This window comes from Crocodylus siamensis, chromosome 5, assembly GCF_052110815.1.
Source record: "Crocodylus siamensis isolate JL-2025a chromosome 5, ASM5211081v1, whole genome shotgun sequence".
Lineage (NCBI taxonomy): Eukaryota > Metazoa > Chordata > Crocodylia > Crocodylidae > Crocodylus > Crocodylus siamensis.
This window is the reverse complement of record NC_143399.1, coordinates 74,254,059-74,267,283: the sequence shown is the minus strand read 5'-3', so window position 1 is coordinate 74,267,283 and position 13,225 is coordinate 74,254,059. Positions and strand designations below refer to the sequence as shown.

The window sequence follows — 13,225 nt, the reverse complement described above, 5'->3', positions numbered from 1 at the left end:
TTAACTTCCACCTCTCACTAACCAATAACTGTGCAAATGGTACAGGCCCCCCTATCATGATGACAGGCCATACTGGAAACCACCCACAAGTGGAGATGACATCAATTTACAATATATCCAGGAACAGAACCAGAAGAATTTAGGTGGAAACCAAAGTATGGTGTACCAAGATAAGCTCATGACAACCCTTTGAGAAACTGAATCATCATAATCTCACCTACCATCTTAAATCATCACTACATCCCATAAGCATTGTCTGTCTACATTATGTGAAAAGTATATGGTGTAAAAAGTGTGTGTCTTAATCTATAGAGTCATCTTGTTTAATGTTTCTAGACAATCCTGAAAAGATATCATACAGTATTTTCTTTAAAATTAAAAAAAAAAACCACAAGTGTGAAAACAGGTCAGAGTTTACTTTGACCTAAGTTCTGAAACATTTAAATGATGATAAAATGTATCAAACATTTCCAAGTTTTACATTACCCTTTAAATTTAATTGTTAAGAAAGAACAGGTATAGTGCTATAAACCACCATACCACACTAGTTATTTTTATTATATTGTTATTTATGAGCCAGATTAAAAGGATAAGGATTTGAGAAGCTTAGTTTCCTTAAGTGATGCATAACCAGGAGGTTTATATTTGCAAATAAAATCAAAATTCATGTTATCAGTTAACATGACTTGTGTGGCCAGTGACAAAGGGAGCCTACTGACTTAATCAAAGATGTACTTTTTTCCAAAATAAAATTATAGGTGCTTGTTTAACTATAAAAACAAGTATTGGGGAAAACACTGTACTTTTAAGCTTTGTAGAATACATTTATTTCTACTCTTGATTTATTGATTTGTCAATTAGAAGTTGCATACTATACCTAAATCTAGTATTTGCTGCTATAAATATGGAAATGAAAAAAAAATAAGGCCTTAATAATGGGTGCTGTTGTCTTCATCTGATTTTCAAAATGTAATTAATGCAAACCATAAAGATACATACAGCTATCTTGTGAATTTTTTTTTCTCTGAGAGAGTGATTCAAGAGCTACCTTATAGTCAATCAGTTACATGGTGGGAGGCTGCTAAATCTAAATAGTAATAAAAAAGTTAGACTTCTGCGAAGTTGAATGTATATTTTGAAAACTTTAGGCCCTCATATAGATGTAACTGGTGTTTTGATTGCTTTTGTTTTGTAATCTAGGAATCATGGTGCCATCTTCATTTACTTTTTTTCATTTTAATTTGACCTTACAACTGTGGTCCTTTGGAGTTTGGACTGAAGTAAATCTTTATTTGGAATATTTTAAACTGTAATAGTTTTTAACTTTGATTTTAAGAATGTATAAACAGGGCTAACCCTGAGTATTTTTTCAGAGCAAATTTGATAGTACATAACTTTTTGTAAAATATATTTGTTTACAAATGCTATTGTTAACATTTGTTTTTGATCTTCCTTGTATGTGCTAAGTACAAATAAAAAAAATTCTCCATTTTCTTGTTTTGTTTTTGACACATTATTTATGTTTCAGTTTTGTGTGTGTGGGGAAATTAAGGGCATGAGAGACTGCTGTGTTACTCCAGTTTTACCTCAAGTCACACCATTGTTATTATGTTGTAATACTGGAATAATGCTGCTCTGAATCAGGTTTTGCAGTGGAATCCAGTAAAAAATACTGCAAAAGCACAATGCACTGTGAAGTGAAAATGTTGTTGGATTACTCATAGTCTAAACTGTATTCATTACTTCAAGTTTTCTGCACTTAGAAGAACTCAGTTGGGTTTTGGTTTTTGTTTTATAGAACTTCGAGTGGGTTTTCTTATTTTGGTTTTTTTTATAAATACCATCTGGGATCAAGCATTGGTTCTGCATGCAGAACGTTCTTTCTTTTTTTGTTGTTGTTGTTGCATAGGACGCTGAAAAAGCTTTGAGTGAGTGATCTTTGATTAGAAGGCTAACATGAGGCCCCTCACTGCACAGAAGTGGCACTTCAGCTCTTGTGCAAATTTGAATGGTACCATGGTCTTGTGAAGGATCTGTACAAGAGGGTGGATTGCACCCTTTATGACTCACTAGCAGTTTTCCTCCAGCTGCTGATGGGGCAAGCACTTACCTTATTCCTCTTCTTTAGAAGAAATGTAGGTCCTCTATTTCTCCTCTTGTTAATGTACATTTTAAAAACTTAGAATATACTGAGGGAGTTTCTCTAAAATTATCACCCTTTTTCTGTTTAGAAAATACAGCTAGCCCTTGACAGTTAGAAATACAACTCACTGCTTGTACACCTGCTCAGTGTGGAAAACCTGAATGTAAAATTCTGTGTTTTGTTCCTTTTTAAATTATTTGTTATTGTTGTTTAGTTAGTTTACCTGCTAAAGCAGGTAAAAACAAGCTACTTGGAAGCTTCTGCCTGTTATGGACTAGCCAATTGCCATCATGAATGACCGAGTGTTTCAGGGAGTGTTTACATGCGCCAGCCCCACTCGCCCTTCAGAGCTGGCCATGTAAACCAGGGGCAGGCAATTATTTTGGGCAGAGGGCTGCTTACCGAGTTTTGGCAAGCTGTTGAGGGCCGCAAGGGTAGCTCCGTCCCTTGGCAGGTGCCCCAGCCCCAGGTTGCCATCTTGTGACATGAAGTCCAGCCCTCTAACCCCTGACCTTTGCCACCAAAAGTCCCTGCCCTTGCCCCCAGAACTAGTCTTTTCAGCAAGGGGTTTTGCCATCTTGGAATCATAAAAATACCAAATTATATTCTAAAAAGGAAACATCTACAGCGTTCATTAATTTTATTTCAAAAAATATTTTTGTCCAGAGTTACATGTTTGTGTAGTGTGCACAGAGGTGATTGCACAACAGCTTAAAATGAAGTCTTACTCTTGTATATTGGGTGGGTGGTATTGATTTGTGGGGGGACTGTGGGTGTGTGGGATAAGGGAGCATGTGGATGTGTGTGTAGATATGTGGGGTGTGGGGAAAGGGTGGCTGGGCTGTGTGAGGGAATTTGGGTGTGGGGGTCTGTGTGTATGGCAGTGCGAGACGGGTGTGGGTACATGTGTGTGGTGGGGTGTACATGTAAGACTCACCCTATGAACACACATCCCCACAGACTCTGCCCCTGCCTACGCACAAACACTCTCCCACACACACAGACGCACTCTCTGCCCCTACCTGCACACACACCCACACTCTGCCCCTGCCTGTGCATATGCGCACCCTCACACTCTGTCCCTGCACCTGCCACACTGCCCCTGCCCACATGCACCCACACTGCCCCTACACACATGTACTAGCAAGGCTCCATGCTCCCCAGTCTGGTGATGCAGCCTGGAGCCACGTGGTGCCAGAGCAGGGCTGGGGCAGGAAGCAGAGAATGGCTCGGGTTGCTGAGCTGGGCTGCTGAGTCTGCTGAGGACTCCCCTGGGTCCTACTGCCCTTGGCTCCTGTCAGCTTTGAAAGGCTGCCAGGGGCAAGTAAATATTAAACTCTAACGGCTCCCTCCACCTCCGTCTCCTTGCCTGAGGAAGTGGAGTCCACCCAGCCAAGCACTTGATCAAAAGTGTTACAGGCAGACCAAGCCCTTTATTATATTAGAATACTGGATCTCCAGCCCATGCCATTGCAAGATAGTAACACTCAGGTGTCTTGTCTGTTTTGTTTCACATTTCTGTAAAATTCTTTTAAGTATGTAAGTGATGATGTTGTGTGCTATGTTTTATGCCAGTGGTTTCCTATGAGGTTGTCACACTTCGTTTATTCAAAGTAGTTCTCAATTCAGTTCCAAATAACAGGTAGACAATTACTTTACATTGGGGTGTCAAACTCATCTCATGCCCTGGACCCAAATATATACTGCAGGGCTCCTTTGGGCCAGCAGCCAGGTACAGCAACCAGTGGACTGACACTGGCTCCACAATATGAATCCCCATATGTCATACGTTTGACACCCCTGCTTTAATTAACATTTATAAACCTACCAATTAGCTTATGTAAGTAAATGTTTGTTTGTACATTTGTTTTGCACTGAATGCAAAGGTAGCAAGTTTTGAGAAGTGCCCACTCTCCTTTGTCTCATGTGTGCTCATTTTTCACCCTGCTTTTGTGCCTGTTTTAAACACCTACAGTGTAGTTTGTATAAGTTGTATGTGCATTTGTAGAAAACATCTTTGAAATCTATTCTCTCTTAATCTCAGAAGTTATCATAAAACTATGCCGTTGCTGCAAATTAGAGTGAAATACCATATTAGGTTTTGCAAATTACATTGATCTTGTGCTCCAAGTCTGCAGTGAACCAGATGTCCAGTGCTGGAACAGAACTTAGTGCATGCAGAAGGGTTCATAAGCATCTTCCCATCATTTATCTGCATAACTTTTTCCCAGATCTAAGGATGTGGCCAGTTCAGTGCAGAAGACAGAGCACTCACTCAGCTTCATTTCAAATTAATGAGATTTAAGCATTACTGGCCTGAAAAAAAACACTATAAAGCACAGTTAGTAATCTTTTCTGACTGGGCCAAAACTACCTACCTTGGATCATGAGTAGGTGGGTGCTAGGACCCAGCTGCAGCTGGCATTTATCCCTACAGTGGCACAGGGAGGGTTTCCACAGCCAAACCCCCGTGCTGCTGAAGTTCCATGTCCATGGGCTAAATCCAGTGATTCGGTGGGCTGGATCTGGTCTGCAGACCATATACTGCCAACCCTGGCTATAGAACTATAAGCCTCTGTCTACCCTGATCTCATCATGAACTCACTGATATCAGACACATGGTCCATTTATAGCATCTGACAAAGTAAGTTGTAGGTTGTTGCCTGTGAAAGCTCATGCCTCTCTGAACCAATTAGTCTCTAAGAATGCCTATACACATGCAGAGAGGCTGCTTTGGCATACTGTAATTACAGCATATTGGAGCAGACTCAAGTTAATCGAGTCCACTGCAGTGTGGTAATTACTGTACTCTAGCAGACTCCAGCATCAAGTGTATCAGCATCCCCACGCTGAAGAATGGCAGCACGGCTGCTTTAAATAAAGCTTATTGAATGGGCTTTAGGTAAAGCACCCCTGCCACCATTTTTTATTGTGGGGACACTGACACACATGATGCTCTGGGCACTTTAATTAAAGTGCCACCCCTTACTCCTGAAGCATGTGTATAAATGCCTTAAGGTGCCACCCTGCCCTGCCTTCTGCCTGACCTCAGATTAACACAGCTAGCTACCTTCCTCTAGTCATGGACTTGAGTCATAAAGCTAGCTATTCCAAGTCTGTAACACAGGTCAAGTTCATGGCATCTTGTAGCACTAGCACGTGGCCCTGACACTGGAGACTAAAGGCTGGGAATATGAGCTCTAACATTAGGATAAATGGCATCTCCTAGACTTAATGGGCATTTGTACACATGCTTGTGCCACAGTGCCAGGTACTTTTAAAAGCATCCAGCGCTGCAGCGTGTGCATTTGTATAAATGATGAAATGTGTCAGCACTGAGAAAATGGCAGCAGTGCACTTTTGAACTAAAACACATTGAAGGTGTTTTAGTTCAAAAGTATACTGCCACCATTCTCTCAGCACTGATGTGAATTTTGCTGTTCATACAAATGTATGTGATGCAGCACTGGGCACGTCTGCTCATGTAGGGAGCAAACTTGATTAATTGATTAATCGAGTCTGCTTTGACATGCTACATCTCTAGTGCATCAGAGCAGACAAATATATGTTTATAAATGCAGAATCATTTTGAGCATGAGCTCTTTCAGTTTGTGTTTTCTCAAGCTCTTGATTGCAAACTGCTTTGTCAGCAGAAACACAAACTGAAGATACTTCATGTGGTATAATGGCACAGCTATCAATCTGTGGCTTGCACTGACAGAGAGGAGTGAGTTCTGCCAAACGTTGGTCAAAGTGCACCCTTATCATGTCTGGATAGTGATCTCAAAGACTGTAGAATCAAGTGAAGCATCTAGTATGGCGTGGAAGTTGTGCACTCCCTTGTCTCTCAATCATAAATCAGTCTGTGAAAGACCCTCTCTCAGCCTGGAAGAAAATTAGAGTTGAGAGTTTGCAAATAGTCTGGTGAATGGAATTTATGCTGATGACCAGAATCCCGATCAAAGGAGCTGATGCATTCGATTCTCTTTTTTTGTTTCAGCACAATTACTCCAATGTGGATTAGATGCACATAATAGTGATAGAGCTATTTCTGTAGTTGGAAGACACAGGAAGCCATAACTGAATAGTGGGTGTAGGGTTTTTTTGTTTTTTAAGTAAATGGTTCTCTGTGTACTCCATTTGCTGGGTCCAGAAGAAGTCTGAGGTCTGTGCTAACTGGAATGAGCAGCATTGCAACACAGGCATGGTACGGTAGGGATTCAGAGCCCATTTAAGACTCTAGTTAACTTTTGTTGTGCTTCAGATCTCAAGTAGAGGGCTTAGTAATGGGATTTCTTTTTACATTATCGAGTAGGGAAGGAAGTGAGAGAGCAGTGTAACAAGTTATTGCTATTGTTGAAGAATTGGTTAGTGCTGATTGCTAGCCAGAGAGCTTGTCCAGCTGCAGGGACATTGGGTTATAATGGCATGTTAATAGAAAAGTATTATTTAAAAGAAAAAAAAATCTGTGAATTGTTGGGATGGCAGCTCCACTCTAAAACATTTTCAGCTGAGGATCCTCGCCTGAGTGAGAAGCTGATCTGAGTTAGTATTGCTGGGGAGAAGAGGGAAGGATGAAGACCACTGGAGCTCAGAAATGTTTCTGTTGCATAATAACAGGCTTTCATGTCCCGTTTTATTGCTGTTTTGAAAAATGACTGTTATTATGATGGTACACAGGGGCCAGCAGAGAATGGCACCATGTTTTGCCAGGCATTGCAGGAACATAGAAAGCCATATTCCCTTCCTTAGAAAGTTTGCATCTAAGAAAAGAGGATAAACACAGAACAGGGGATGGGAATACAGTATGCTTCTCTGTTTTGTTGGTTGTAGCCCTTAACAATACCTTGAAAAGCAGCGGTGTGAGGAAAATAATGGCCACAAGTTGCCAAACATTGAAAAGAGCTTGGAACTCAGGGCATTTATAGATGGGGTTTGGGAGGCAGGAGGGGAGGGCGTGTTAATTGGAGTGGCTACAAGAGTCTGTTTAATTAAAGTGCCTAGAGCGGCATGTGTATCAGCATCCCTGCACTGAAAAATGGTGGTGGTGCTTTCACTAAAGCTGTGATGCTGGAGTCTGCTGGAGCACAGTAATTACCACACTTCAGCAGACTCAATTAATCTACCATTGTAATTACAACACATCTGAGCACCCTCTCCACACGTGTACAAATGACCTCAGTTTCCATTTTTCTGAAAACGTTGTGCTCTGAAAAGTGATTGTAATTGTGGACGTCTCCATCGATAGTTTCTCAAAAAATGGCATGTCATTCATGCTCATTTTTTTCACTGTGTTACCCTAAGGAAATTCTGGGTGATGTGTTGGGTTCCTTCCTCCATATACATCATGCCCAGTACTAAAGGTTTGCAAGGCAAATTATGACCTTAGATAAAAGACTGCCTTAGAGTTAACCTTGTGATACTGTCATATCTGGATTTATTTTATAACGTCTTCGTGGTAAAAGTCTCATCCCTGTTATAAAGTCCCCTACAAATCCTAACATAGAATATGTAACTAGATCTTGATTAATCAACTTTCAAATTACTAATAATTTATACAGTAGTCTTTGAATTCAGATGCATGGAAGTGCTAAAGAAGCTGTAACTTTTTTTTAAGATGTGCAGAAATTACTTTGTTCAGGCCATCTGTTTGGAGCTGGCATGTGTTTGAAGATGTTGGGTGCCTTGCTGGATCCAATGCTTTGAGACAGTGACTCTTTTTTTAAACTCTGTATTACTGTGCATTTGGTAAGTTAAACTGATCAAAATCAACCCGGTGAATATTCTGACCCTTTGAGCCCTCCTTAGCTCTATGATACAAGCTGTTCACCCTTATTTTATTATCTGTGGTCAGAGTAAAAGATTTCTTTCAACTCCAGGGGACCTGCTGTCTTCTGCTTTCATCCTTGAAGAATGACTGTTCCTCCCCTCAGTGGGAGAAAAGATTCACTATCAGTGGTTTTCCCAGGTACTGCCAGCACAGTGCTGACCACTGGGCGAATAGGTGGGCACTAATTATTGCCATCAAAGGATATCAGTATAGCAGAACTGCTCCCTCTTTAGCCCTACTTCATTTGAGGTCAACATAAGGGCAAGTTAACTTCATTGTATGGGTACAGGATCATACAAACAACTGCTGGGATCATAACAGCTAGTGCATTCTTTTGAGCAGTATCAATCCTGCCCTTTCTAAAACAGTTAAAATGTATATTTGTCCATACCCTTATGGAAAATGATTCCATGGACAACAGTTTAAGGAAATTTGAAGGATCTCTTTAAAAATAAAAACCGTGCCTCCCAGACAACTAATCCATAACAGCTTCAAGATTGCGTCTTCAACCACATGGCCACATTCACATTTGCTGCTTTTGTAAGCTTGCCATACTTCATGTGTTCTGAATTGTGCATATTTGTATTATATATTTTTGTGGGGGGGAGGATTGTTTATTTTTTTGGTGGGGCCTGCAGCTTTGAGCTACTATACTATAAAACACTCGCATGGTAGCAGAACTAGGGTGGGTTTAGCCAGGTACCAGCCCCAGGTCCCAGTTAGGAGGGGGCACAAAAATTGCCTATCTCCCTCACCCAGGAGCCTTTCCACAGAAGGGGCAGTGCCCTGCGCTACCCCTGCCCAACCATAGGAGCCAGACAGCAGAGCACCACTGCAGGCAGTGTACCTGGGGGGGAAGGGGTAGGGTGGCAAACAGAATTAACATATTGGCACTCCCTCTTCCCTTCCAGATTCCCTCCGCCATCCCCAAGAGCCTTTGCCAGAGCATGTATACCCCTTTATCCAATATGTGCATGTGAGAAGGAAGCGGAAGGAGTGAATGAGATACCATGGGGCTGTTGCTGGAGAGGAGTTGAAGCTGATACAGCTGCAGTAGCCAGGGAAGATAAGCCTTTGCTTCCCCTCATCCACATTCCCTGCTACCCTCCCTTCCCCTCTCCCTGGTTTACAGTGGTCGACATATCCCTGAACACCTCTCCCTGCCACAGGTACCCAATGGATTCACCATGCCTCTGCACCTGCACATTTTTTCTTTATAGTTATGAAGGCAATTTCTTATTTACAAGAAGAAAAAACATCCAGAATGGAACTATTTTAAATTAAAGTAATTTATGAAAGTTTAATTTTGGAAGTTTATAAAGAAAGGGAGATTTTTAAATGACACAAGCATCATGTTTTTGCCCACAAACATGTTGGCAGTTCTGTCTCTCCCACAGAATAGGAAGGAACAGATATCATATACTGAACCTAATTAGCAGTAGGAAGTGGTGACCTAGCATAGGCTCTGAATTCTGGCAGATATCTATTTTCTCCACTAAATAAGTTGGTATAATAATCCTACACGCAGTGTGCAACTTGCCCAACAGCATTAATCTTTTGGAGCCAAGAGGAAACTGAAAAATAAAACAATATACAGTCAAATATTCATGTAGAGAATATGGGCCAACATTATAGGAATAAAATCAGTTCCTGAAATTCCCAGTGTAAAAAAGAAAGAGATGCTGTCTTCTCCTGTTTCTATGTGCTAAATCATAGATTTAAGGTTGATTTGCCACGCAGGGCCAAGCTGTCAGCAGTGAAGAGAAGGGAATATTTTTCCACCATTAACGAGACCAGTGTCAAAACAATAGAGAAGAGCAGAAAGAGGAACCTTAGACGAAGGGAGTTTCACAGAGAAGGGGAAAATTAGATGTGGGGAAAAGCATTTAGAATGTGGTTTCCAGTGGAAGGAATGTAGACAAGTTAATTGGAAGAAAAATAGAAAAACTGACAAAAAGGAGACCGGAAGAATCGAAGAGAAAGGGAGGGAATGTATTTTTAAGTAAAAAAAAAAAAAAAAAAAAACCCAAAAAAAACAAACTTGGGGTTTTGCTACAAATAGGGACCCCCTTCAACTTAGATAGTATGTTCTTTTCTTGCTGTTGATATTCTCTGTGTAAACAGGTGAAATTACCACCTTGCCCAGAAAAGTCTTTGTGTGCTGTACATAGCTTTCTTTTTTCTGGCTTTACTAGTGACTGAAATAGAAACAGTGGAGGAAAAACTTAGACTTTAGCTTTCTCATTCAAGGCTTTCCTGTGGTCTTTTTTCATCTGATTCTTTCTGCTTCAGAGAAGATTCAGCCCCTCATAATCTGGGACTCCAGGTTCAGTGACTAGTCAGTAAGCCCAATGCACCCTCATGCTGCTTTTAAAGTTCTGAGTTCATTAGAGTCATGCATCCTAAGTAGGTCCTAGACGCTTCTTCCCTGTTACAATCCAGTAAAAGGCATTGGGATAGCTAACTGAGTAGTTTATGGGAATGTAAGAGACATAATGGAAACAAACATGCTTTTCAAAAATGAAACTTAAAATATACCATAAACATTCATGCACTATGATTGTTATCTGAATGTATCAAGGGACTGAGTATCTAGTACAAAGATGGGTTGGAAGACCCTATGGAGTGTTATCAGGAAATTGTTAACATGAGTTAAAACTGAAGAGTGGGAACAATATTGAGATTTTAACTCTGGTTAGAAACTTGAATTAAACTGTTGGCATAAACTTTTTTCTTTCCCCCCCTTAACAAATCTGCAACAGCCTTCAAGAATTTTCCTTACATGGGACAAATAATTGTTTATTGACAGGCAATTAAATATCATCAGTTTTCCATTAGTTGAAACCCTGTAGAGAAGGGAAAACAGACTTTGGGCCTGCCTAGTATGTTTTTCTTGATCCTTTTGGGAAGATTAATTTGCACACTGGCTTTTGTTAAAAAAATTTTATACATTTTTATATAGGATTGTATTAGTGCAGAAAATGAGGGGAGGTGTCCTTTGGCTTTGTTGGTTTTGGATCGATGTGTTGGTGCTTTATCAGAACATGATTTGCGCTGGGAAGAGTGCGTTAGTAAGTATTTCCAGGTTAATATCAAAATTCAGTCTTGCATTTCTTGAATTCAATTTTTCTGCAGTTTATGTTTAAATAATCCTGTACGATATATCCTCCTTGCTCCTGCCAAAATTTAGAGTTCCCTAGGGTGTGATTTTTTTTTTTCCTGTCCCATTTTTGCTTGGCTGGCTCTGGACCTACTGCTGATATTATCTGTATGCCAGTCCCATACCTTCATTTACTACCCTCCCAGGCAAATGCATCAGTTTTATGATGTCCTGTCCTTTCCTTCAGAAGTACCAAGTCTTCCCATGTCAGGAAGAGACTAGTAATGCAGGGATCAAATTCATAGCAATGGTCCTACCTGTGAAGATAAACAAAAACTTTTTTATTCTCTGCCCAATGAAAGTAATCATTGACCATTCTCATGCAATAAAGCCTTTTCCAAATATCCTGCTCCAGCCAAGATTTGGCAGATGGTTGGTATTTACACAAACCAACCTCTCATTCCAAGATCATTTCCTCTTCCTTTCCATATTGGCGGGGGTCATAGTGGGGCCCCTGGCACGGCTCTATGAGTGCTCATAGGGCACTGACCAGGTACAAGAGGATTGTAAAAGGGCCAATGTGGTCCCCATTTACAAGAAGGGAAGAAAGGAGGACCTAGGCAATTATAGGCTGGTCAGTCTTACCTTGGTCCTTTGGAAGACCTTTGAGGAAATTATCAAGGAGCACATCTGCAAGGGCCCAGCAGGGGAGGTAATGCTCAGAAGCAACCAACATAGGTGCATTGAGGGCAGCTCCTGCCTGACTAACCTGGTTTCATTTTATGATCAGGTCACAGAGTCCCTGGACGAGGGTGTCGGGTTGGATATTGTCTTCCTGGACTTTAAGAAGGCCTTTGACACGTTTTCCCACCACATTCTCTTAAAAAAACATAATGGTGACTCTGGCATTGATGGCTACACAGTCAGATGGGTGGGAAATTGGCTAGATGGTCAAACCAGACAGCGGTGGATGAGTTGTTTTCGTTGTGGAGGGATGTGGGCAGTGGAGTCCCCCAGAGCTTGGTCCTGGGGCCTGTACTGTTTAACATCTTTATCAGTGATCTGGATGTGGGTGTGGAATGCACACTGTCCAAATTCACTGATGACACCAAGTTGTGGGGCAAGATGGGCACGTTGGAGGGGAGAGACAGAATCTAGCTGGATCTAGACAAATGACAGAGGTGGGCAGATGAGAATAGGATGGAATTCAACGCAGACAAGTGCAAGGTGCTGCATCTAGGAAGACGGAACCAGCAACACACCTATAGGCTGGGAAACACCCTTCTTATCAACATGGTGGCAGAAAGGGATCTTGGAGTCATTGACTTCAGGATGAACATGAACCGCCAACGCGAGAAAGCAGTCAGTAAGGCTAACCATACCTTGTCGTGCATCTATGGATGCATCACAAGCAGGTCCAGGAAGGTGATCCTTCCCCTCTACGCGGCGTTGGACAGGCCACAGTTGGGAGTACTGCGTCCAGTTCTGGGTGCTGCACTTCAAGAGGAATGTGGCTAGCATTAAGAGGGTTGAGAGAAGGGCCACTTGCATGGTCAAGGGAAAGCAGGGCAGACCCTACAGAGAGAGGCTTAAGGGTCTGAACCTATTCAACCTCCACAACAGAAGGCTGAGAGGGAATCTGGTGGCTGTTTACAAACTCACCAGGGGGGGACCACCAGAAATTAGGGGAAGCTCTGTTCCCCCAGGTGCCACCCGGGGTTACTAGGAATAACGGCCACAAATTGTTAGAAGGTTCAGGCTGGACATCAGGAGACATTACAGTTAGGGCTGCCAGGCTCTGGAATGGGCTCCCAAGTGAGGTGGTGCTCTCTCCTGCCTTGGGGGTCTTCAAGAGGAGGCTGGACAGATATTTGGCTGGGGTGATATGATCCCGGCACCCATTCCTGCCCAGGGCAAAGGGGTCGGACCTGATGATCTGTTTAGGTTCCTTCCAATCCTAAGTACTATGATATTCAAAAAAATACATAAGAACTTGTTTTCAGCAGCTTTACTCAAGTCTAAGTGCTGTTTTCTCGGCTTTCCAAAATGTAGAAACACTGAATGTGGCATGTGCTTCATAGGTTTAAAGAAATTCACCTACTTGTACTAAAATTAAAGGGTTTGACCTTTTTATGAAGCAGTAGAGGAAAAC

General features: G+C 41.7%; 1 protein-coding gene across 4 annotated transcripts in view; it reads left to right on the top strand.

Annotated features, from left to right (window-relative positions):
• The window catches only part of EPB41L4B (erythrocyte membrane protein band 4.1 like 4B), a 293,241-nt gene that overhangs the window by 148,774 nt on the left and 131,242 nt on the right, over window positions 1-13,225 (top strand). The window contains exon 16 of one of the 4 annotated variants that reach the window (XM_090049117.1): window positions 46-110. The exons of 2 other annotated variants lie outside the window; for them this stretch is intronic. In XM_090049117.1, coding sequence (XP_089905243.1) covers window positions 46-110 — 65 coding nt within the window. Of the gene's footprint in view, window positions 1-45; window positions 1,490-13,225 lie in introns of those variants that run through there. One more of the 4 variants, XM_090049116.1, reaches the window with a different exon arrangement.